General features: G+C 36.4%; 1 protein-coding gene across 2 annotated transcripts; it reads left to right on the forward strand.

The window, feature by feature from the left end:
* The first annotated feature begins 420 nt into the window (after positions 1–420).
* CIBAR1 (CBY1 interacting BAR domain containing 1) lies at positions 421–25,038 on the forward strand. Of its 2 annotated transcripts, XM_007453233.1 has the most exons (9): positions 421–499; positions 1,038–1,272; positions 3,495–3,563; positions 4,513–4,614; positions 7,530–7,535; positions 8,738–8,842; positions 17,694–17,807; positions 22,734–22,853; positions 24,800–25,038. In XM_007453233.1, exons 1-9 carry the CDS (start codon positions 474–476, stop codon positions 24,884–24,886), a joined length of 864 nt encoding a protein of 287 aa, XP_007453295.1. In that variant the 5' UTR covers positions 421–473; the 3' UTR covers positions 24,887–25,038. The 2 variants fall into 2 exon arrangements, with proteins under 2 accessions (XP_007453295.1, XP_007453296.1); XM_007453234.1 differs by lacking the exon at positions 17,694–17,807 and having other exon boundaries at positions 24,800–24,974.

The following is a 25,038-nucleotide window of genomic DNA, read 5'->3' on the forward strand; positions in this document are numbered from 1 at the left end:
GAAGTGGACAAGATGTGCACAGTTTCTAAGACTCAGCGTCGCATAAGCAGAGACTGGCCCCACTGGCCTCCAGTTTTCCCTCCCTCCTCGTTACCGTTTCTCCTGCTTTGCTCACAGTCCAGCATGTAGGGACGAAGGCGGGAGTTTGGTGGCGGGTTGCCGCAGTACGCGGAGAGGCCCGGCAGCCCCCAGCCTTCCGCCGCGTTCCAGACGCTCGCGCGGGCAGGAGCGCGCAGGTGGACGCCCCAGCCGCTGGGCGCGGGTGGATGCCGGGTCACCTTTCTCGCTTCCGCGCTCCGGGACGCCGGCGCCGACCGCGCGGGCGCGCGCCGCGTTGCCGTGGAAACGCCGGGGCCGCCGCGGCGGCGCGTGGGGCGGGCTCTCAGGCTCTCGCGACCCCGCGCACGCCCGGGCGTTTCAGAACCGCTGTCTTTGGGCCCCAGCCCCGGGTCTCCGACCGTGCTTGAGGCAAGATGTTGAGGCGCAGCTTGGAAAACCGGTAACAGCCCCGGGGCCGCAGCTGCCCAGGGCCGCCACACGCGAGGGCTCGGGTGGGGGAGTGGAGCCTTCCTCCGTGGGCCTCCGCGCCGAGCTGCGGCGCGGGGCCGGGGGCTGGACATCCGCCGCCGCGCTCTGGGGCCTACCTCCCTGGGCTTCGGCGAGCCCCGGTGGCCGGCCCTCAAGCTCCCCAGGCGCCGGCCCCCGCACTGCCGCGGGCGGTGCAGACGCCGGGTGGCAGCCGGGCGCGCCCCGGCAGCGTAGCGCGGAGCTGCCCCGGGAGCCGCCACCTCGCAGCGGCGCCGCCGGCCGGGGCCAGGCCTCTTCGTGCGCCTGCACTGTGGGATGTGGAGGCCAGGCCCCGAATGGGGACCTAGAGGAGGAGGATCGGCCTTGGGAGATGGTAGGATCTTTGAAGGTTTGCGCCGTCGAAGCTGCAGAATACCCCGGGAATGTTGGCATAATCAAATTAACGTGAAGATGAAGCCATCTCATCTCAAATGAGAATGATTTTCTTTTTGTGTCATCTTTTTCTCTAGGGATGCTCAAACCAGACAACTGCAAGATGCTGTCACAAATGTGGAGAAGCACTTTGGAGAGCTGTGCCAAATCTTTGCTGCTTATGTGCGGAAAACTGCCAGACTGCGAGACAAAGCAGACCTCCTGGTGAATGAAATCAACGTTTATGCTTCTACAGAGACCCCGAAGTTAAAGCAGGGCCTGAAAACCTTTGCTGATGAGTTTGCCAAACTTCAGGATTATCGACAAGCAGAGGTATGGAGTGAAGTCACACCGTCATGTTGTGAATGAGCCCAGACGTAGTGGACGGAGGAGCCCTGAAGACTTGTAATCTACCTAACTGCAGTGGCGAACACACTCTTGATGATAAACGTACCTTTTCATGTCGGTAACATTGTGTAAGTCTATTAAAGGGACGCTTCCTGTGATTTTACCATTTTCAAACTAAACTCTAGGGTGTTTTGAAGTACTGAATTTCCCCACCTTACTTGCCAACTTTTGGCCATGGGGTGGCTATTTGCAGGGTGTAGTAAACGTAGTACCCCAGAGCAAGAAAAGGAGCATGATTTGTGGCTTGTGTGCAGGTAGGTATATTTTAAAGTATATATGGAGATGGAAGATGTTGGAAGTGGTAATGTGAGTGAATAAGTAGTAAATGAACAAAAGATTTTTGTTGCTGCTTCCATGCTCTGGAAAGTTGACCAATGTTTCATTGAAAGGCCTGTGGGGGGGGAACAGTATTATTAATTCTAGTCACCATGGTATTATGCATACAAACCAGTAGTGAAATTTTGTGGAGTTTTTTGTTTTCTTGTGGGTTTGTTTGGGTTTTTTTGCTTTGGGGTGGGGGGGAGAAGAAGGTGGTGTTGTAATTGTTTAAATTGTTAAAGCCCATTTACTTTAATATCTCATCAGTACTTTCACTTATATTTACTTCAGGATTCAAGATACAGGTCAGAAAATTTCACTTTAACTTTTAACTTGTCAGAAGTTGCCCAATTAGAGCTGCATTGCTTCTTTTGTACTTTTCTCATCAGTGCTTTTCTTCCTTTTTAAAAGCCTAAAACACAAATTTCAATTATCAAAAACCCTCAAAATCAAAAAGAAGATAATGATCTTTGAACCTATAACTGCTAATCATACAGAAATTTAAGTAGTAATTACTTTTGGGGGTACTTTGGGGGAAAATGTTCTTGTCATATGATATTTATTCTGTAATCAGCAACTCTCAGTTATGTGTAACTGGGAACTTAATGTTTCAAAAGTAGTTTATACTCACAGATAATACTAGAACCCTACGTTAGCCAATAATTTCAGTGCCCCTTTCTAGAAAACCTTTATGCTATTTATCAAATAGCAAACTGAATTGGTTTACATTTGTTCTTTTTATTTCACTTGCTTACCAAATGGTGGAGGTGCTAAAGAACAATGAACAAAAGGTAGGCTACAAAAAGGAGAACAGAAAAAAAGACTTGGCTCATCTTTACACTGAATAATCAGTGTATGGATTATTTGAAATGGAATAAATAATCCTGAGTATTCATGGATTTGATTTTAGGATTCCTGATATTTAAATGCTCAATGAGAACTTGATCTTCTCCATTTTCCTAAAATTTTTTAAAATGAAACATTCATATACATTCTGTTTATAGAAACTAAACAAATATGAAGTGATATACACTCACTGATTATATAAACCTGTATCATCAAAAAACAAGCCTTTTTCCTGCTACAAAAGTAATATATGTTCATTTTAAACAATTAAATACATGTCATCTTGTATTAGCTATCCTGAAAAAGAAAATTTTAATGTCCAGGAGTTATTTTTCTTATGCTATAGTTATATACTTGCCTTAAAAAAAAAATCTGTTTCTTTAGTGCCTTCCACTAGTGCTATTAGTAAAAGGAGAAATTACTCAAAATCTGATAAATATTGTAATGTTTAAGAAAAACTGTTTAATTCTAAATAAAAGAGAGATTGACCATACAGTATAACAGCTCAGAAACACTATTTATCTTGTTCTCTAAGTGGTCTGTAGGCTTTTTTGCTTTTGAGGATTGTGTTGTTTTAAATGTTTCCAATATGCTATATTTTTCAGCTTTGATTTTCTTATCTGGAAGGTTGGGCTTTTACTTTTCGGATATAATGTATGTAAAGTATCCATCCAAATATTAAACACACTGAAAGTGGTAGCTGCAATAAAATTTGAGGTGTCTTAAAACTTACCAAAAGCTTTTATTGCTACTGCACAGCTTAACAGTTTTTAATGTATTTGAGTTTAGATTCTGAGTCTTATCAATTTCTGGTGGTTATTCTTTTATTTATAAAGGTAACTGACATTTTAATTTTAAAAATTTCAAGTATTAATCAGTGTAGTAATTATGTTCAGGTTTGACAGCACAGGTTTTATTTCAGAATTTAAATTTTGATATGTCTATGTTTCTTTTCAGTTATATTTTATAATAATTTTCAATAGGTTGAAAGACTTGAAGCCAAAGTAGTTGAACCTTTGAAAGCTTATGGAACCATTGTAAAAATGAAACGAGTAAGTAAATTCATTTTTCTGCTATTATTAGGTGTTCTGGCAAAACATATGAGGTTTCCAATAACTGTCCTTTTAATAAAAGGTACAGAGTAGTGTTTAGTCATTCTTTTTTAGAACTTTGAGAATAAGGAAGTATTTTTATATATTACTGTAGCATCATAAAGCAGTTTTGTTTATTATGGAAACTTTAAAATATTTAATATTTATATTCATGAAGAACATATGGACAGAAATTATTTTACTAAATGAATTTGTTTATATTTTTGTTTTAAAGCAGGCAATAACATGTAAACTAAAAATGAATGTGACAAAGTTTTTTTTCTTAATTTCTTTTTTGAGGTATAATTGACATATATTAGTTTCAAGTGTACAACATAACAATTTGATGTTTGTATATATTATGAAATGGTCACAATAAGTCTAGTTAACATGTCATGAAACATAGTTACAAATTTTTTTTTCTTGTGATGAGAACTTTTAAGATCTAGTCTCCTAGCAACTTTCAAAATGCAGTACAGTATTATTAACTCTAGTCACCAGGGTATACATTACATTCCCAAAGTTCTATTTTTTAAATCAACTTTATTGAGGTATAATTTACATGCAATAAAATTCTCCTGTTTCAAATGTACACTGAGTTTTAATAAATGTGTATACATCTGTAACTGCCACCACAATCAGACTTTTATGTGTGTGTATATACATATATATAAATATATATATAGTTTTGCATTGAAATTGTGTCATTATTTGAGAGGATATTAAACTACACACATGCACACAGTCTCACACAAAAAGACACACACTGATTATGCAATAGTAATAATTCCTGTGGTAATGATGCCTGGATCAAATAGGGAGTGTTCTTCCATTCTTAAAATAGAGAAGTGTACATTTTACTTCTTAAATAAGAGATTTTTATTAACAACAAAAAATGCCTGTTTTGCAGGATGACCTCAAAGCAACATTAACAGCAAGGAATCGAGAAGCTAAACAGTTAACTCAGTTAGAAAGAACACGTCAGAGAAACCCATCTGATCGACATGTTATTGTATCCTTTGAATTTGGGTCTTTAAAAAGATATTTTGTAAGGTATGCAGTACATAAGTAAATATATATGGAAATTATGCATTTCTACTTTAAATGTGCAAAGAATATGAATGTAAAGTTTGAAAAGAAACACATGCATTTACAAATTCTCACTAAGGAAATTAGCTAATTTTAAAGAGAATACACAACTTAATTCAGTCTTATGTTGTTTTCCACAAGATATTCAAAATATAAAACACTCATGTGTAGATGTTTTTATAAAGAATAAATACAAAATTCTAAGATTTTTTACATAAATGATGACTAAATATTAATTATAAAGTTAAAGATCTGTCATTAATCCTAATATATCAATGCCCTCTCAGCCCTGCATTTGAGAAAAGGAAGGAACAATAATTTTTTTCCTGGTAAAATTCCCTTCATCTTAAAAAACAACAGCTATGTGAAACCACAATTATGACTTCCAGCCAAAGACCCTCAGGAGATTCAAGAGTGTAATTGAGGACCACAGCTGGACACAGATCTAAATAGGAGTGTCTACTGTAACAAGGTTCTTCTGTTCAGAATGATTATTTGTTAAACTAGAATGTGCCTTGTTCAAAACTAAACAGGGACTTCCCTGGTGGTGCAGTGGTTAAGAATCCGCCTGCCAGTGCATGGGACACGGGTTCGAGCCCTGGTCCTGGAAGATCCCACATGCTGCAGAGCAACTAAGCCCGTGCACCACAACTACTGAGCCTGCGCTATAGAGCCCATGAGCCACAACTACTGAAGCCCGTGCACCTAGAGCCCATGTTCCGCAACAACAGAAGCTACTGCAGTGAGAAGCCGGTGCACCACAAGGAAGAGTAGCCCCTGCTCACCGTAACTAGAGAAAGCCCACATGCAGCAACGAAGACCCAATGCAGCCATAAATAAATAAATAAATAGTTAGATAAATAAATTAACTAACTAAATAAAGAAAATAGCATCTGGCTAATTGCCAGCAACTGGGATAGGTGCAGTTGTATATAAAGTACTAACTTATCCTGCTACCTCTTTTTCCCATCCCTTGTGTCTCCTCCCTACTTCCTTAAGGTTTTTTACAGCGCACCTTTGCCAGAAACCACGTGAGGATTGACTCTTTGGGGACATTTGAGGTTCCAGAACACCTCCATTTCTGAGGGGAATCCCTTGATTAGTGATTTTGGGCTGCACCAACAGCCTGGTCCTCCTTCCTTTGGACCAAAGATACATACGCCCAACCTTGTAATAAAAATGGGCAGCCACATGTCTGGGATCTACAAACTGGAGATTATAGAGTCTGGGTTTCAAGCAAGTCAGACAAACTACAGAATGCTGGAAAATCTGACTGACAACTATGGACTAAGGCAGAGACTAGGGAATATCACCAGTTTTTAAGAATAAAGCCAGAGGTCAAAATTTTGCTGCTTTGTTTGGAGGAGGGGAGAGTACATAAGGGCAGAAAAAATGTCACATCTGGAATCTTGAGGAGGTGGTAAGATTGATTCAGGGGTATTGCTATGGACACTCGATGTGGAAATAAATGTCTTCCTAAGACAGACGCCTCTGACTTTGGTACTTTGCTGTAAACACTGCTGTGGAGGAGGCTGTCTTATACCATAGACAAAGCAGGTCAGGAGTTCACACAGGGGGAGATAAAGCAGCAACTGAATAGATGAGGGCTGTAGATGAATTGCCACGCTCAGTGGGAAAGGTGTAGGACTCCAGTGGATTTTGACAACCTGAAACCAGAAAATAAAGGACAGTCTACATATAAATGCATCCACTATAAATATAAAGATATTCTATCATAGCATCATAGAATATTTACCAGGATAGACCCTTAAAATTCATCTGATCTTCAAAAGAAGTACATTAAAGTTCAGTATATAAAATAAAAGAGTAGTTCTGGTATAAGAGGATGGGGTAAAGAAGAATCCCAGTGTTCTGCCTAGGGCCTTCCCCTAAGGCCCCTGGTGGCTTCTGAAAAAGCTTCTTGCAACAGTTAGAAAAACACCAATCTGGCTCACTCTTTTATAAGCCATTTTGCACTCATGACTAATTTCATTAAATATACTGATATCCTTATTCATAAAGTATCACAGTATTTTAATCAAAAGTATCTCCTACCCAAATTGGTATGTTATAGGATTTTGAAGAATTTTCAACAAAAGGAAGAAACAGAAATCTGTATCCACTTTGCTAAAAATAGCTGTGCGAATTTGGGCATGTGGCTGTGCCGGAGTAAAAGGATTTGAGACTAAGAAATGAATCGTAGTTGCTGGAGTGTGGTAGAAGGTTAAGATACCCATGTCCCAGCTGTGGCTTCTGCTTCCCTGCTCTTTGCTAATTTAGCCAACTCTACCTACCCTTCCAGATTTTAAAATGAAACTGTCAATAAACGGGGAGGGAAAAGACGTTAAGTCAAAAGTAAGTAGTCACGGTAAAGAATTTCACAAGTCACGTGTACTGAACAGTATTAGAAAAATAGTCTGCTTGAATATTCTCATTAGTAAAAGGTTAACATGCATCATAACTGTTAGAAATTTTTTCATAATAAATCCTGTGATAGTTATATTTTTAAAAATCTGAAAATCAGTAATAAAGAGAGTTGTTTTTGATTACTGGTTATGATTAAAAGCATAAAAGTTTGCATGGATTTAAAGAAAACTATACCCAATATAGCAAACGTACACACACAGAGATATATATAAATAAGTTTTAAATGCTTAGTTTCTTGAAATTGTATATCTGAATTAACCTAGTTGTAAGAGTATATAATCAATATAAAGTTATGATTAATGTATAATCTAATTGCAAGAAGATATAATTCTATAATAGCATATGATTTTAATTTATTGGAAGAAATTGTTCTATTTGAAATGTATTTTTTTCCTTTATGAAAAATTTCAGTCACAGGTGGGTAATAAAGTGATGTGTGAAGAGATGGACCCCTATAGTAAACCTTTTTACTTATTTCAATTTATACATTTTCTTGAAAAAGAAAGCAAAGGCTTAAATGTCATAATATTATGTTTCACAAAACTTTGATTCACAACTGCAAATTTTTCCTATGGAGTAAATATTAAGATGATGATATGTGATACTTTTGAGTAAACATAATACTAACATAGGAAACAACATTATTAGAAAGAGTTTAATCAGAAAATTGGGCCACGTTTTTAAAAATGTGTTATTATTTAACAAAAAATTTTAAATATTTTGGGGCAAACTGTTGTCCTTAAAGGAAGAGATGATTTTTTTAAAGAGAAATACATGATTAGATTGGAAATGTTCTGCACTTTACAGCACTGTAGCCACTAGCTATATATATGGCTATTGAGCTCTTGAAATGGCAACTAGAGTAACCAGTTTTTTAATTTACATTTGATTTTAATTAATTTAAATGTAAATAGCTACATGTTGCTAGTGGCCACCGTATTGATTGTACAACATGGATCTAGATAGTACGAGTACTTTGAAGGAAAGTATTAGATTTTCCATCTAATTTATTATTTGCTGGTATATATTTTTTGTAATAAGCATTAACTAAGTAATATTGTTAGCTTATAAGAAGAATATACAAATAGAAAATCCATGCTGAAATAAATATTTGTAGTGTATATTCTACTCTACCTGATTAGAATATTACAGAAGTAGAAACATTTCATGCATTTGGAGAACTAGAAGATTGAAAATACTTAAGTATTTGGGGGGAGAAAGGGTTAAAGGGGAGAGAGATAGTGAGGAGAAAAGGAGAGTATGATAAATGGCAGAGACAGTGAAATATGTGAAAGCAGTAGAAAATGTAGAAGATTGTTTTACAGTAAATCATCCAAGGGTGATATAGAAAAAAAATGATTTTGTATGCAGAAAGGGAAGGAATTTTTGTTTTCTTTTGTTTGAGATCATGAATCATGTCACCTGAAAGATTTAAAGTTCTTTATTCTGCATGTGCTTATCGTATAGATCGTTTTACTTTATGTGGTAAAATATATTTTGAATGATTGATGCTGTTATGGCAAAAAGCCAGTGCCACAGTGGTAGCGTTTACAAAAAGACTCAGTCGAATGGATTCTGACTTGAGTTTTTCCTGTACTTTGGCGGGGACACTTTTGTAGGCAGAAACTGAATTACAAAGGGCCACAATGGATGCTGCTCGAACAACTCGCCATCTGGAGGAGACTATTGACAGCTTTGAAAAGCAGAAAATAAAGGATATAAAGGTAACAAAGTAACTGTTAAGGTTCAAAATATGTTTTCTAACCTTATTTTTTATTTAAATTTATGACAATTTAAATTACTGATTTTTTTAGTTCATAAATAGTCTGTGTGAAAAAGATGTAAACAGAAACATATCAAATATTATTTTCTTATGGAAACAATGGTATTTAAAGGGGCTCCATTCCCAACCAAAGGCCAGATATTCAAATGTTATTACAAATAGTGTTAATCACAGAAAAATGACATTTATTATGTTTTTATGTATCAGGTACGGCTCCAGGCACTTTACATAAATTATCTTTTAATCTTTACGGCAACCCCATGAAAGTGAGGTGGTGTTATCATATATTATGTAAAAAAAGAAAAAAAAATTAAGCAGAGATATAAAGTAACTTTTCTGAAGTATCATAGCCAAAAGTCTGAACTGTAAACCAATTATGTATTTTAAAAATCTGTGCTTTCCATTATGATACACTATCACTAATTTTTATAGCTTATAGGTTTCTAATACCTACATATTATCAAATAATTAAGAGTAGCTAACCACATAAACTTGCATCCACCATGGTATGGTGTCACAAGAATTGACTTATTATAACACATCAGCAGACATTTAGGATCACGGACTTGAGAAGGTCTTCAGTGACTTTCTCATAGGCATCTTGGAAAGATTTGGAGGATTACTTATGATCACGTTATGGCCTTTAAAACAAGTCATCTAAGCATGCCTTTTGGCCCACTGCAAATTTTCCTGGAACAGCTTTTAAAGAAAAGTATTTTTTGTCATTTTAATAACTTATTAACAAAGAAAATATCCTGCTTTCAAAAGTTATGTTCTTATCAATAAAAGAGGCATTATCTGCCACTTAATTGTATCATTTCTCTCTACAGTCCATAAAACAACATTCATTTTGCCCTTTTATTTTTTTTTAATTTCCTATCATAGTTTCATAGGATTTCAGAACTTTGATTTTTCTGATAGCCAGGCTCAAACGTCTCTATTTTGGTTGGTCCTGAAGATTAAAAAAATTAAAAAAAATTTAAGCCTTTCAATTCACTCTGCACTCTGCTGTGTAGATTGCTACTCAGGAAGAGCACCTCAGGAGCTGCCCTGAGACAAACCCTTTTACTGACGTAGGAGAGTGTGGGCAGGGCATAACATTTTACAACTGCTGACATCCTCTCTTAAATTGAGGGAGAAGGGAAGGAAGATTAAAATAATTAGCTTTAATCTGAAAAATGAGATTGGAGACTTGTGAGGTATGTCTCATTCATTGCCACCTAAGTAAGGGCTTCTTTAGTGACTTGGGAGCCTGATTCCTCACTTTACCGCTGTTCTTCATGCCTAAAAACTTCTCTTTTACACATGGCAATCTGTGTCTCTGACCTTTAGGCTCACTTCAGTGTTCCATCTGCATGCTGGCCAACTCTACAGGTGTTTTTAATCCCATGAGCATCACCAATTACAAAACGGGCAGAGACAGTGAGTGCAGAATTCCCAACTACAATTCCTATGACCTGGGATTTCCTGAAGCAGTAGGACATGGAGTAAGGGACTGCACAGTGGAGGGTGCACAGAGAAGAAAAGGGCTTCCAGGCTTCTCTCTTGGCCTGCTATATCATGACCCTGGAAGAGGGAAGTCTTGTGGTGGTCACAAAAAAAAGAAGAAGACGGGAAAAAACCTACTTTTTAAAAAATGGAGAGATAATTCATATACCATACAATTCTCCTATTTAAAATGTACAGCTCAGTGGTTTTTAGTGTGTTCAGATATGTACAACCATCATCACTCAATTTTAGAACATTTTTATCATCTCAAAGTGAGGCCTAGTACACTTTAACTTTGACCTTCCTGCTCCCCCAGCCCTCACCCCCAGCCTAAACAACCATCACTAATCTCATGTCTCTTTGGATTTGGCTATTCTGAACATACATTTCATATGAATGGAATCATAAAATACATGGCTTTTGTAACTGGTTTCTTTCACTTAGCATGCTTTTAGGGTTTAGCCATAGTGTAGTATGTATCAGTATCTCATTCCTTTTTATGGTGGAATAATATTCCATTGTATGGATATTAACCACATTATGTTTATCTTTTCATCAGTTGATGGACTTTTGGATTGTTTCTACCTTTTGGCTATTATGATTAATGGTATAAACATTGATTGACAAGTTTTTGTATAGACATATTTTCATTTCTCTTGGACATTTCATTTCAGTTCAACCATATAACCTGTTGAATTGCTGGTTCATATGGTAACTCTATCTTTAATTATGTGAGAAACTGCCGGAATGTTTTCCAAAGTGGCTGTGCCATTGCATTTTCCCACCAGTAGTATATGAGGGTTCCAATTTCTCTGCATCCTCACCAATACTTGTTGTTCATCAGACTTTTTCATTATAGCCATCCTAGTGGGTGTAGAGTGGTATCTTAACTGTGGTTTTGATTTGCATTTTCCTGCTGGTTATTGATGAGTATCTTTTCATTGCCCATTGGCCATCTGTATGTCTTCTTGGAAAAAAAAGTGTCTGATCTTTTAACTGGGTTATCTTTTTTTTATTGCATTTTAAGAGTTCTTTATATATTCTGGATACAGATCCCTTATCAGATATGTTTTGCAGTTATTTTCTTCCATTCTGTGAGTTCTCTTCACTATCTTGATGGTGTCCCATGAAGCACAAAGCTTTTTAATTTTGATGAAGTCCAATTTATCTTTTTCTTTTGTTGCTTGTGCTTTTAGTGTCATATCTAAGGATCCATTGCCAAATCTGAGATTATAAAGATTTATCCCTATGTTTTCTTCTAACACTTTTATAGTTTTCATTGTTAAGTCTTTTATGCATTTAATTTTTGTGTATCATGTGAACTGAAGGTGTTAAACCCCATTCTTTTGCATGTGACTGACTATCCAGTTGTTCCAGCACCATTTGTTGAAGAGACTGTTCTTTTCTCATTGAAGTCTAGGCACTCTTGTTGAAAATCGGTTGACGTGGTTTTGTTTCTGAACTCCCATTCTTATTGATCTATCTCTGTCCTTAGGCCAGTACCACACTGTCCTGATTAATTAACAGTGCTTTGTAGTAACTTTTAAAATCAGGGTGTGTGAGTTCTATTTTGTTCCTTTTTAAGATTGTTTTCGCTATTCTGGATCTGTTGTAATTCAGTATGAATTTTAGAATCAGCTTGTCAGTTTCTACAAGTCAGCTGGGATGCTGACAGGGATTGCATCAAATCTGTAGGTCCATTTGAGGAGTACTGCCATCTTAAGATTAATTCTTCCAATCCATGAACATGGGCTGGTTTTCCATTTATTTAAATCATCCGTAATTTCTTTTAACAATGTTTATAATTTTCAAAATGTAGGTTTTGTGCTTTTCTTAAACTTTTTCCTAAGTATTTTATGATTATTGATGCTACTGTAAATGGAATTGTTTACTTGATTTCATTTCAGTTGTTCATTGCAAGTGCACAGAAATACAGTTGATTTTTTGTGCACTGATCTTATATCTTGGCAACCTTGCAAAACTCATTTATTAGGTCTGATAGTTTTTTGCAGATTCCTCAAGATTTTCTACATACAAGATCATGTCATCTGTGAAAGTGTACACTTTTAATACAGGCCCCCATGACTCTAGCAAACTCCCAGAAATATGAGTTCCAGAGATTAATACCAGAGTCTGTTAAGGTTATGAATCTCTGTTCTGTATGTCTTTCCTCCTTACTGTCAAATTGTTCCTTTTCCAAGTTAGGCCTCATTTGAGATGCTTTATGAGGGATGCACAGATCCTATACCCAAAAGCCTCAAAAATCAATCAGAAGGGTTACTTTACCACCCCCTATTTCTAACAAAAACAATATTCAGATATTGCCACGTTGATTTTACCATGTCTGACAAACACTTCTGTTTGTGAGATAAATTCTTGGAAAAGTCAAAACTGTTGATCCCGCTCATGTTTTGGGAGAATCAGACACAAAACTTTTTTTTTTTTAAAGAACATTCTTATTGTACCTGTTATCAGGCTACTGCTTCAGATGGAGGCAGAGCTTCCGGGTCTTTCTTTAACCTCCCTGGGGGTAGAAATGATTGGCAGTAGTGAGCAATGCTCATAACCTTATTAACTGTGTTTGAGGTGGGGTTTAATTGACAAGTCCATCTGAATTTTAGCAGCAGTGTTAATTAGTAAGGTAGCACAATTTTTAGGAAAAGACTTTTGATAGGAACCTTGCAAAGAATCTGTCTTTCTGAGAAAAGCTGGTATGAACTTAGTTGTATAGAATGTGGAAGAAAACTCACAATCCTATTTGTTTCCATGTAATGGAAAAAGTCATCAGTTATATGGTGTCAAGGGAATTTCTGACCTATGAAAACGATCTTGACCAGGGGTCACTCCTGGAACAGACAGGGACAGGAATTCAGTATTGGTAAAGTAGCTGACGTGCGCAAGAAGTAGCTTCAAAACTTAATTTTTAGTAACTTTATTTTTCTTATAAATAAATATGAAATCACCATGACTTTTTTTCATAAAGTTATTGAGAAAAATATAATAATTCCACTGCTCAGAAATAAGCCATTAGCATTTTGGTTTATACCCTTCCAGACTTTCTCTCTATGAAATATACACAAGAAATATACTACTAAGAATAATAACAACAAATATTTGTTAGACATTAACTATGTCACACATTCTAAGCATTTTATATGGATAAACTCATTTCCTCCTCACAGTGTCCTATGAGAAAAGTAATATTATTACCACTATACAGTTTTATTTAAATGGGACCACACTATATGTAGCATCTTTTTAAAATTTAATATATCATGGATATATTTGTGCTGAGGAAACAAAGATCCATATTGTCCATAATGGCATCCTCATATAGTATTTTGCTATATGGATGTATCAGTTTATTTAACCAGCCCTCATTGATGGACATCTAGATTATTTTTGCAATTATAGACCTCATTGCATCATTAAACATCAGCCTTTTTTCTGGTCCAGTTATTCTTCTGGGATAAATTACTAGAACTGGCATTCTCATTCAAAGAGCATACACACTTTCAATTTGGATAGCTGTTTTTAACTTCTGTCCACAAAGCTTTAACTAGTTAACATTTCTGCAGAACCTTACATGAGCACACCAATGTAACAATGACGAGTAGTAGTATTTTTAACAACAGCCAATCTAATAGGTGAAAAATCAGCATCATCTTAATTTGCTAGTTACTACTGTTGAGGCAGAGTATTTTTTCATATATTTAATGACACATTTTTCTCTAGTAAATTACTCACATTTGACCTTAGCCTATATTTTTATTGAGTGTTGGCATTTTTCTTATTAATTTGTAAAAATTCTTTATATTGAGAAAATTAACCCATTATATTAAAGAGAAGATATGCTGCAAATATATTTTCCCATTTTGTTGCTTATGGTATGTTTTTACCACCTTAAAGTCTTATTTTTGCTGCCAGATCTATTGATCTCCTTTTTGATTTCTGCCTTGGTGTCATGCTTAGAAAGGAGTTTTCATCCCCAAGATTATATAATTATTTGCTCATATTTTCTTCTAGTATTTGTATGATTTTTTAGTATTTTATTTTATGCAGTTGTATTTTGCATATGGTATGAGGTAGATGTCTAACTTTATTATTTTCAAATGGATAGGAAGTTCTCCTGACATCATTTATTAAATAGCCTCTACTCTGGAGAGTTGTCATTTCCCATTTGCCAAAATTATTAACAAGACCTTTTATGACTTTTTTGTTAAATATCCTGCTTTCTAATTAAACCAGATGGAGGCTTTAATGTTATGATAAGGAACATTTTCTAATTTAGCTGGTTTACTCCTTGGACAATAAAAACAGCAAACTTGTGCTGAGCAGTTACTCTAAGCCAGTTACCATACTGCACCTTTTCTTGGATTACATTTAATCCTTAGGGCAAAACCTAAGGTGTTGAAATTAAGGAAAAAAGAACAAACTGTTTAATATTACACAGCTGATTTGTTTCCGTCTTGATTTGAACCCAGGTTTATCTTAATCCAGAGCCCCTATTTTAAACTACTAGGCTACCTGCTTTGCAGAATACTTGCCGATGGGTAGAGAATTTCATGTTAGCTCCCCCACCCCCCCACCAATAAAAATTAAGTACGTACCCAAATGGCCTTCTAGTCACACAAAATAAAACTGAAAGTGAGGAAAAAAAGGAATGCGTGAATGCCTCTGTTCCTGACCATACTGACCCATGCCAGATTAGCAGATTACATGAGATCATTGAAAGCTATGTTTATTTGAGGAAAATTTTTTCTAAGTATGAATGGATCTTTCAAAGTTCCACCACCTTTCTGGTGACTCACTGAAATTATTTTATTTTAAAAACACAGTGTTTTTATGTTCTTTCTTATACCAGTTGTCATCTGATTCTTCCTTGCTATTATCCTCCTCCTTTCTGCCCATTTTCCCATGTTTTATGAAATTCTATCAATAGCTAGAAAGAAAAAGTAAAACTGGTAATTTTTCCTCCTTACTATACTCAGGGATATAACTGTCCTCTGTGATAATCTTAAGGCTTCATGGTTCTTGGGTCAAAAATTCCAAGTCTGGAATACTACCTTAGCAATGCCACTGATTCTCCATCACTGTTTTCGACAGAAGAGTTAACAGGGCCATTCCCATCTTAAATAGATACATAGTATATGTTTTGTCAGGAAATAAAAGGTCAAACCATAAAGGATTAAACCAAAGTATCACAAAACTTGAGAGTGATTTTTCACTCATGTTCCAAGTAGTAAATAATAGCCATTTACTAATTAAAGCTACTTCTTAAAATGTTTTTTATCACTAATTGAAACTAAATTTTGAGACTGCAAAATGCTAACAGACTCAAAGTTGAGCTCTGTCTTTTAAAATGAGAGTGTAATAGATTCTTTTATCAGAGGATATGGATAAACCAAAATAATGTATCATTCTTCAGTGACAGACATATCAACATATTTTCAGGGCTTACTTATGAGCTAAGGGGAATCAAACTCCTATAAAATGCTATTATTAAGAAATTGTTAGTTCAGAGATGACATCACATTCAGAGATTTTGGCTTCAGGGATTTAATAACTATATTCAAATATTCAAAAAATATTTTAAATTATTTTGAATTTTTTCCATATTCCTCCAAGTTACCACAGTGGAATAGACTTGAATTAAGCCTAAACCTACAGATTTAGGTGTAATAAGGCTGTAAATGTTTGGATTTCATTAGTTATTAAATAGTGTGCCAGTCTATTAAAGATTTAGAATGTTCATTTGTAGAACTATTTAAAAATAGGAGTAATACCCAACTTACTTGAGTGATTTAAGCTTAACCCCTTACTTTCTAGCTAGTAAACTATCTTAGGAAGACTGACAAGAGAAATACCAGCCCTAGTCAAAAGTCATTCTACCTCTAAGGTGTTCCTATCTGGAGATTCTTGGTGTGGAATCCAAAGTTGCACCTTGGCACAATGCTGTTTATTAGTCAGTTGCCAGTCCAGTATACCAGAGCACTTTGTGACCTATATGAAGTGACAGTAAAGGTCATTGTCAGTTACAGTTAGAAGTCATTTATCCCAGAGCCCAATCTTTGCATTTAGCCCTACATATGAGCTTGGCAGCTCAGAAGGGTTACTTTCAACTACAGATCTATTTCCACTGAGTAGCAATCAGAAGCCTGTTAGTTCTCCCTTAAATATTTTTCTAATCCTTAAGAATGGAGATGGAGAGGGGGAAAAAAAATCACAGGACACTAAGGGATATCTGTATGGCTACTTTCCAAGGTGCAGGACCACTCCTATCTGGGTGGTTAACACAGGGGAACAGAAATGAAGGAAAATGAGTATTTGACTATTGCCTTCTAGCCTAACCCATCTCATCTACATTGCCCCTTAAAGGACAATGCTTGAGTATTTTCTATCCTATTCTTATTCTGCCCACTTCTCTTTACATTAATGCTCTGATTTTTTATTTTGATAAGGGACAAGATAATAAAAGGATAGATCCTATTTTATTGAAAACTTGTCTGGCTTGTATAATTTCCCTACCCACCGATTATCTCACCTCTGCTTAGATCAACATGCACATCTTTATTCATCCTCTTTGCTCATGACCTTCCCTACCGTAAGTTGTCATCATCATGCTCATAGAGTTTACCTGTAGTTTATTTGCAAAGGAAATGATTGATTCCGGTGAGAACAGCACAGTACAATGAGCAAGAGCTATAACTTTGAAGAATCAGATCTAAGTCTTAACATTATAGCTGTGAGCAACACTGGACAAGTCATATATTTGTAAACTGGAAAGCTCTATGCAAATGTATGGTGCTATTATCAGTAGTAGGAATATTATTACCAAGTAATCCCTTTGTGGTTAGAGAATACAAGTATCATATAAATATGATGGGATAGAATTCTTGCCTAAAAAACATTCTTTTAAACATCAGTTGGAGCTGCTAAAAAAAAAAACAGCTTCAGAACTAAACTGGTTTGGCTAATACTTATAGGCACTGAGCAACAGAGTACATAATGACATACATTTTAGTCAAATCTTTTTTGAAGTCATAAATATCTAATAGAAGAACCGACTAAAAAAGGGAAGTAAATAATAAGATAGGAAATATTTTGTGTAATTTGAAAGTTTTGCTGCAGAAGGTCTTTGCAACTATTTTTATTCCAGTTATCTTTTGTACTTCATGTGCCCTGTGGAAAAACAGACACCTCTGTATCTCATAAAATGCCAAGACTATATAGTAAGGAATAAATTTACTAAATTCATGAAGCAGTTTTTATGATTGTTTAAATTCAAATCCTTGTTTTTTTAGACTATATTTTCAGAATTTATCACTATCGAAATGTTATTTCACGGCAAAGCTTTAGAGGTCTACACTGCTGCCTACCAAAATATACAAAAGATTGATGAAGAAGAAGATTTAGAGGTAAGACTATGTCCATCTAAGCTCAGTTCTTCTACTGATATAGAAATGTTTAAAAGAAAGCATTAGTTTGGGTAAAAATATCTTAAATTAGAACACTACATGGTTTAGATGTTATTGTATGCAGTTCCAAATAGCTGAACCTGTATGACTTTCTATTTATTTCTATTTATTTTTTAACTGTTCAAATTAACCATGGTAGAGTTCCAAGGATTAATCCAAGGATTAATACCTAGTAAAACATAGAAATAAAGCCACTACATGAAATAATGTATCATTTTGACTAGTGATATGTCACTTACATGTGCTAAAAATAGCATTTATTGATTTAAGCTAACATTTGAGTGTTTATGCCACAACACCCAAAGCTTTACATGCATTTTTCTCACTCACTCCTGTGATGTAGGTACTGTTATCATTCTCCATTTACAACTAAAGAAACAGGTGTAGAGGTTTTAAGTAACTTAACTTGCCCTTGGCCACTTAGCTAGTAAATAGCAGAATCTGGCTTCTAACTAGTTTTGTGGGACTTAATCAGTAAGCTATGAAATGAATGTAGGTTTGCTTTGTACTGATAGTTAAATGCAAATAAATCTTACTGGCCAGCTAACATTAGAGCAATTAAATATCAAAGCCTGGTTTCAGCAAGCTCATCTGAAGAGTTAATGTCCTACAATCTTACCTTCCAAAAGGGGAAAAAAAGGCAAAGTATTTTTGCTGAAATAGATCGTATTTCTATTACTGTTTGTTAATAGATGGCTTCTTAAGTGTCTATTCCCTCCAAATACTAAAGCTAAGGTTTCTAAATTTTTACTCCTTTTTATATCCTATTTTTTTAAAAAATAGATCAAGCTTTTATCTGTAATTTGTAAAAGTACCAAATGTTTATATAGTGATTACTTTGAACCAGCTACTGATCTATGCATTTTCATTGTATTATTTTAACCCTACCATCAACTTTAATAAAAGTATTTATTATCCTCACTTCTGTGGATGAGAAAACTGAGGCATGGTGAGGTTAAGGAACCTCCCAGAGGATCCCATAGCTAGTAACAAAGCTGGGAGCCAAACCCAGAAGTTTGACTATAGACATTGTGTTTTTATCCTATCTACACTGCCAGAAGCATGGTTCTTGATGAGTGACATGAACCATTTCCTACAAGAAACATTATATTGAGTGGCAGGTTCAAAATTGATCCCTCGCTTTTCCTACAAGACTTAAGTTTCCTTTACAAGTATTTTCATTCTCCTTTTTCTAATACCCTTGACCCAATACACTTGTCACTAAAGTCACTAAAAGCTCCTTCAAGCCCTTTGGACCCCAAGATTTTCCTTCTCATTCCAGAGGTCCTAGATATCTTTTTTGTCACACCACTTCCTTTACCACTTCTCTTACCACTGTTCTTCATCAGCTAGCTAGGTAGCTTGTAGGATTCATTAAAAAAATTCAAGATCTCAGGGCTGTGTGGTAGAGTATGAACTTCCCCATTTTTTCTAATGGGGCAGTATTGCGCAAGTTAAGTTTTTCATGCTTCAGCTTCCTCATCTGTAAAATGGAGATACTTACAGTACTTACCTCATAAAAAGTACACTCATCAACTGTTTATTGAGCACCTGTTATATGCCAGATACCATTCTAAGTGCCAAGGATTTAGCATTATAAGAATTGGTCCAAGTTGTCAAAAAAGCAGAAACTTAAAAGGAGTTCAGACATTTAAAAGATATACTGTGTAACTATTTACATTTTATAATGTGAAGAAGAAAAAAATATACAAAGAAAAAATAAAGAAAAAATATAGTGTGCTGCAAGTTTATGTGATGGAGGATTCTAAATAGTCTAGAGAAAGAATGATTTCTTAATCAGAATTTGAGGGATAAGTAGGATACCTGGCAACAGCTTTCAGGCAGAGAGCTCAAATAGGTATACAAAGGTCCTGAGATGTCATGAACTATAGGCCTAAGCTATCACTACAATGCCATACAGAAATTGTGGAAAGAAGAGAGCAGTCTGGGGAAAGTTGTGTGGGACAAGTCGAAGTAAAATTACATCAAACAGGTACCAAGATGAGGAAGGACCCTTTAAATACAAGTTTCTTGGAAACAAGTAGAGAAAATATGCAGAGAGGAACAGAGAAATAATTTGCTGTTCTTCTTAGATAGCAGTCCTGACTTACTCAGGCAGCAGCTAATTTTTTGCGTCTAGTTATCAGAAACCATCTTACCTGATTTGTTCTTCACATAAAAAGTATTGTCAGGCCCATATTCCCCTTCAAAAGATCACCTCTGTACATTCAGTTCAGAGCATATTCAGATCTTGAGACTCATTCCTAGAAGAGATCTTGGACCATATTGGAAAATGCATTATTGCCAATAAATTAATATTCCTGTAAATCTGTTGTTTTGCAGTAGGAGACTAATATTCAACTGGTTTAGACTTTTACCCCAAGGGTTGTAAATTATCTTCCACTTCCCACTTTTATCTTTGCTAGAAAAGCTTAAAAAGGAATGTTGTTCTAACAAAAATATATTTCTTCCAAATACCAGTGGATTGAGTTGTCCAGTTTTGATATCATACCAGGATGCCAGGTTCCATGTCTGGCACCAAAATATAACTGGGTCCTCAGTAAACTGTTCAATAACCTAATTATTAGCATGCCTGAATTGCCCTTAAACCAAGTCATACCTCTTGCGTTAAGTTTCATCCCTTGATTCCTTTTGTGTCCTGCACTTCTTTAAGGTTTAAAGAAATGTGTAGAGACATCCCCTAGTTTGGGTCGTTTTTTCTCAAAACACCCAGATTAAGTTCACGTTAACATCATTCATTTACCAGGCTACTGTCTTAAGCTGGAAGGAACTGCAAAGATAAAACAAGGCTTCTTGCTCTAGAGGAACTTAAAACTAGTTGTAGAAACAGACATGTAATTACAAAACAGTGAGATAAAAGCTGTACTGAGGGTATAAACAATAGGAGCTACTGACTAGAGAACAGGGGAAAGCAGAAAAAAGATGGCATTTGACTTGGCTCCTGAAGGATGAGTAAGTGCGCTGAAACTCCAGGCTGAGGAACCAGCACTGCAAAGTCACAGTAGTATTACATGTTCTGCATATAGGTATATATGCTAAAAGTGAAGTATAATGGGTAGGTTTGGGTGATTGTAAGCCTTGAATGTCACCTAAGGCATTTAGACTCTCAGTAGTCAGGAGCCAAGGTTTTCTAGTAGAGAAATCATATTTTGGTCTGTAGTACGCTAATTCTAAGTAAGCTAAAGATGTATAGAGTCAATAAATTAAAATAGAACTACCTCAGGTGAGAAATTTAGGGAGAATGCCCAGGCTTCTAGCTTGGTCTAAGGTTTTGGTAATGTCTTTCACTGTAAAGGTGAATCCAGAGCTACACTGCAGTATAGTAGCCATTAGGCATATGTGGCTATTTAAGATTAAATTATACTTAAAAATTCAGTTTGTCAGTCACGTAAACATTTCCAGGGCTCAGTAGCCATATGTGGCCTTTTTGGACAGCACAGAACAGCAAGCATTTCCATCATCTCAGAAAATTCTATTGGACAGTGTTGGTCTAGAACAGAAGGTACTGGGGAGCATAAATATGGCTATCAGAAGAGTCTACAGAGAATTGGTGGAAGGGTAGCCATTAAACACTATGTAGATCTTTCAGAGAAAGGTGTCAAAAAGGTAACGTGGCCTAAGGGAAACCCTTTAAAAATATTTCAGGTATATGCAGTAGAAAAAGGGATGTGAAGAAATAGAGCAGCTAGCATGTGAAGAGTTTCGTGATGGCATGCATGGAATAGAAGTTTCAGGACAAGGTCAGCTGAAGACAAAAAGACAACTTTGGTGACTGACAGCAAGACCAATTTCAGTGGAAGGGGAAAGCCTAATTGTAGTTTGTTGACAAATGAAGTAGAATGTTTGAGAAGTTTTTTAAAAAGTAAAGTTATACCTTGAAGTAATCTTTTTTTAACGGATCTTGTTTGTGGGGGAGGAAAACTGGAGAAAGAGAGCTTTTGTTTGTTGAAGTTTCGCTAAAGGGAAAGTGTACCTTCGAGAGAATCAAAATGACATTTGCTTTAAAAAAGGAAAAGGGGGGTTCCCTGGTGGCGCAGTGGTGGAGAGTCCACCTGCCAATGCAGGGGACGCGGGTTCATGCCCTGGTCCGGGAAGATCCCACATGCTGCGGAGCGGCTGGGCCCATGAGCCATGGCCGCTGAGCCTGCGTGTCCGTGCTCCGCAACGGGAGAGGCCACAACAGTGAGAGGCCCGTGTACCGCAAAAAAAAAAAAGGAAAAGGATAGGGTAAAGAGTTGAGGAAAAAAAGAGGGAATATGAAGAAATTCACATCTGACAAGACTTGCCTTCTTTGTTACAGAAATGGTGGAAAAGCTACAGGTAGGGAAGCTTAAGACCACAGTAAGATTTGGAACTACTGCCAAGCGATGGCATTCCAGATCCTAGGGAGATTGGAATCCATAAATTAGAGTGGCTCCATTTACTCTTCTGTGATGTACTATGAAAGCCATCAGTGAGTTTAAACTGATAAAGAGTTGAGGATAAGCGAACAGAAAGAAAGTTGACTTAGTCTTCCCACTGGCTTGCATACTCTTTGAATGTAGGAACTTTTCATGTTTCACCAGCAAAAGCTCTTAAGTGATTGTTTCAGGGCCCGTCATCATCTTAGGTGGTTCAATAGAATTTTTTAGCTTACATCTTTCCAACTTAAAATATTTATTTTATTTTTTTGATTTTTGTTTTAAATTTACAATAAATAAACTTTGTCCCAGTGTGGGGAGGGGAGTTGCTTAAAAAAATTCTAAGCTAAGGGGAACTTAACATGATAAACTAAGGGGAACTTAACATGATTTTCTGGATTTCCATTGTTTAGTATCACTTTATAACATTTTATCATTGCAACAGGTTTTCCGAAATTCTCTGTATCCACCAGATTATTCATCCCGTTTAGATATCGTAAGAGCAAATTCAAAGTCACCTCTTCAGAGATCACTGTCAGCTAAGTGTGTATCTGGAACAGGACAGGTGAGCTAGAAACCATAATTTAAAGGAATGTGAGCTACTGCCTTTGGAATTGTTCAGTACTACCCTTTCCTGTGACTACAGGACTTCGAATAACTTACCCTCTCTTACCCTCTTATGTAAAATAACAGAAGACTGCACTAGGTTCGGCTCTTAATTCTTATATCATCTGTAAGATATTACTCTCTGAAGCAGAACACTTGGGAGCAGAGGTGGAAGGGACAGGAAAATGCTGATCTACATTTGTTCTCTGGTATAGCATGAAGAGCACAGATTCTGAAATCAGACTATTTAGGGTTTAAATCCCACTATCACAGCTTACTAGAAATGATACCTAAACAGGGCTTTTGTTGAACATTATCATAGATCCAGATGCACATATCTTTAGGGTAAAGAATCAATTTTCTTTTCTTCTATATCCTGAAAGCCTGAAGTACCTGGTATCTAGAACAGGGAGGGGTCAACCACCTTTTTCTCTAAAGGGCCACACAGAAAAGAGCAGGTTTTGTGGGCCATATGGTCTCTGCCCCAACCAAGAGCAGCCATAAACAATACATGAACAAATCAGTAGTTGTATTAAAACTTTATTTACAGAAACCCCACAAACTGGGCTATAGCTTGCCAACTCCTGATTTAGAAAGCTATGGCCTTTTTCATATCTAGCCTTCAGAATTCAAAATTGAGCAAAATATTTTCAAAATATAACTTTCAGGTAAGTGTGACCCAGTACCTTCTGTTTACATTTGATTCTCCTCTAAGCATTTATTTACTGTTTTTTATTTATGCATCTCTCCCCTTAACCAAATTATATTTTTATTATTCCAGTACTAAGTGCCTTGCACATAAATTCCATAAATCTAGTATTATAGTACTAGTATTACAGTACTATAGTATTATAGTATGCAGAGTTTTGACCTTTTAGAGCTAAAAATATCACCTAAGTTAGCCAAGATCTGTGTAGCACTTTAGAATACATAATCCCAGGGTTTCTCAACCTCAGCACTATTAACTTTGAGCCAGATAATTTGGAGTGGGGGAGGGAGGCAGGGGTACTGTCCTGTGCATTGTACAGATGTTGAGCAGCATCCCTAGCCTCTGCCCACAAGATGCCAGTGACACACAAACACACACCCCAGTTTTGACAATCAACAGTGTCTCCAGACATTGCCAGACGTCCCCGGGTATAATCACCCTCAGAAAAGTTTGAAGCAGGATGATCCAAGTGGCAACACTCAGGACTTAAAGCCAAGTAGTGAATTCAGATTCTCAACTCATTACATTTAAATCACACTATTTTTAAAGTTTAATATTTCAGTTGCCTAGTTGAAATATCCTTCTGTTTTTGCCATCCCTTTAATGACTCTCATTCAGATACCTGTTTTTGTGACCTAAGAGCTGTTTAACTTAAAATATTTTTTGACATTTATAATATACGGAGACTATACTTTTCTCTGAAAGTCGGTTATTGAAGTACTGGTACCCAACTGGAATCAAATGGCTAATTTCACATTTTTCTTCAAAAAATAATATGAATGAAAAAATTTTGCGTCTGTTTTCAAACCTTAAAATACAATAATTCATAGGGAATTTTCATTACTAAAAATTACTACTTATGGACATTTTCCTGAAATATTTGTTCTACGTGTACTTCTCTATCAGGGCGTATTAAAAAGATACCAAGGACTTCCCTGGTGGCGCAGTGGTTGAGAGTCCGCCTGCCGATGCAGGGGACACAGGTTCGTGCCCCAGTCCGGGAAGATCCCACATGCTGCGGAGCGGCTGGGCCCGTGAGCCATGGCCGCTGAGCCTGCACGTCCGGAGGCTGTGCTCCGCAATGGGAGAGGCCTCAACAGTGAGAGGCCCACGTACCGCAAAAAAAAAAAAAAGATACCAAGCATGTAAAAATATTTTTTAGTTAGTATTATTTAAAATGTTTTAACTTTTAACAGGTATCCACCTGTCGACTAAGAAAGGATCAACAAATAGAAGATGATGAAGAGGATGAAGACTTAGATGTTACAGAAGAAGAAAATTAAATTTCTTAAGTAAACTTTGCATTTCCATTTTCATCTTAAATGACTTGGAATCCAGAATGACTAAAACTGTAAAACTTTATACTGGCTTGAAATGAAATGAAATCCTATTGGAAATGGAGAAATTATTAAAGGAAATTTATGCTGACCAAAAA

This window comes from Lipotes vexillifer, unplaced genomic scaffold (genome assembly GCF_000442215.2).
Source record: "Lipotes vexillifer unplaced genomic scaffold, Lipotes_vexillifer_v1.1 scaffold1038, whole genome shotgun sequence".
NCBI lineage: Eukaryota > Metazoa > Chordata > Mammalia > Artiodactyla > Lipotidae > Lipotes > Lipotes vexillifer.

What these genes read in the sequence shown, in the direction of transcription:
- CIBAR1 (XM_007453233.1), top strand. Translation starts at nt 474, where the DNA reads ATGTTGAGGCGCAGCTTGGAAAACCG. An exon ending in AGGCGCAGCTTGGAAAACCG is followed by an intron (nt 500 to 1,037) that starts GTAACAGCCCCG and finishes CTTTTTCTCTAG; the next exon opens with GGATGCTCAAACCAGACAAC. An exon ending in AGGATTATCGACAAGCAGAG is followed by an intron (nt 1,273 to 3,494) that starts GTATGGAGTGAA and finishes AATTTTCAATAG; the next exon opens with GTTGAAAGACTTGAAGCCAA.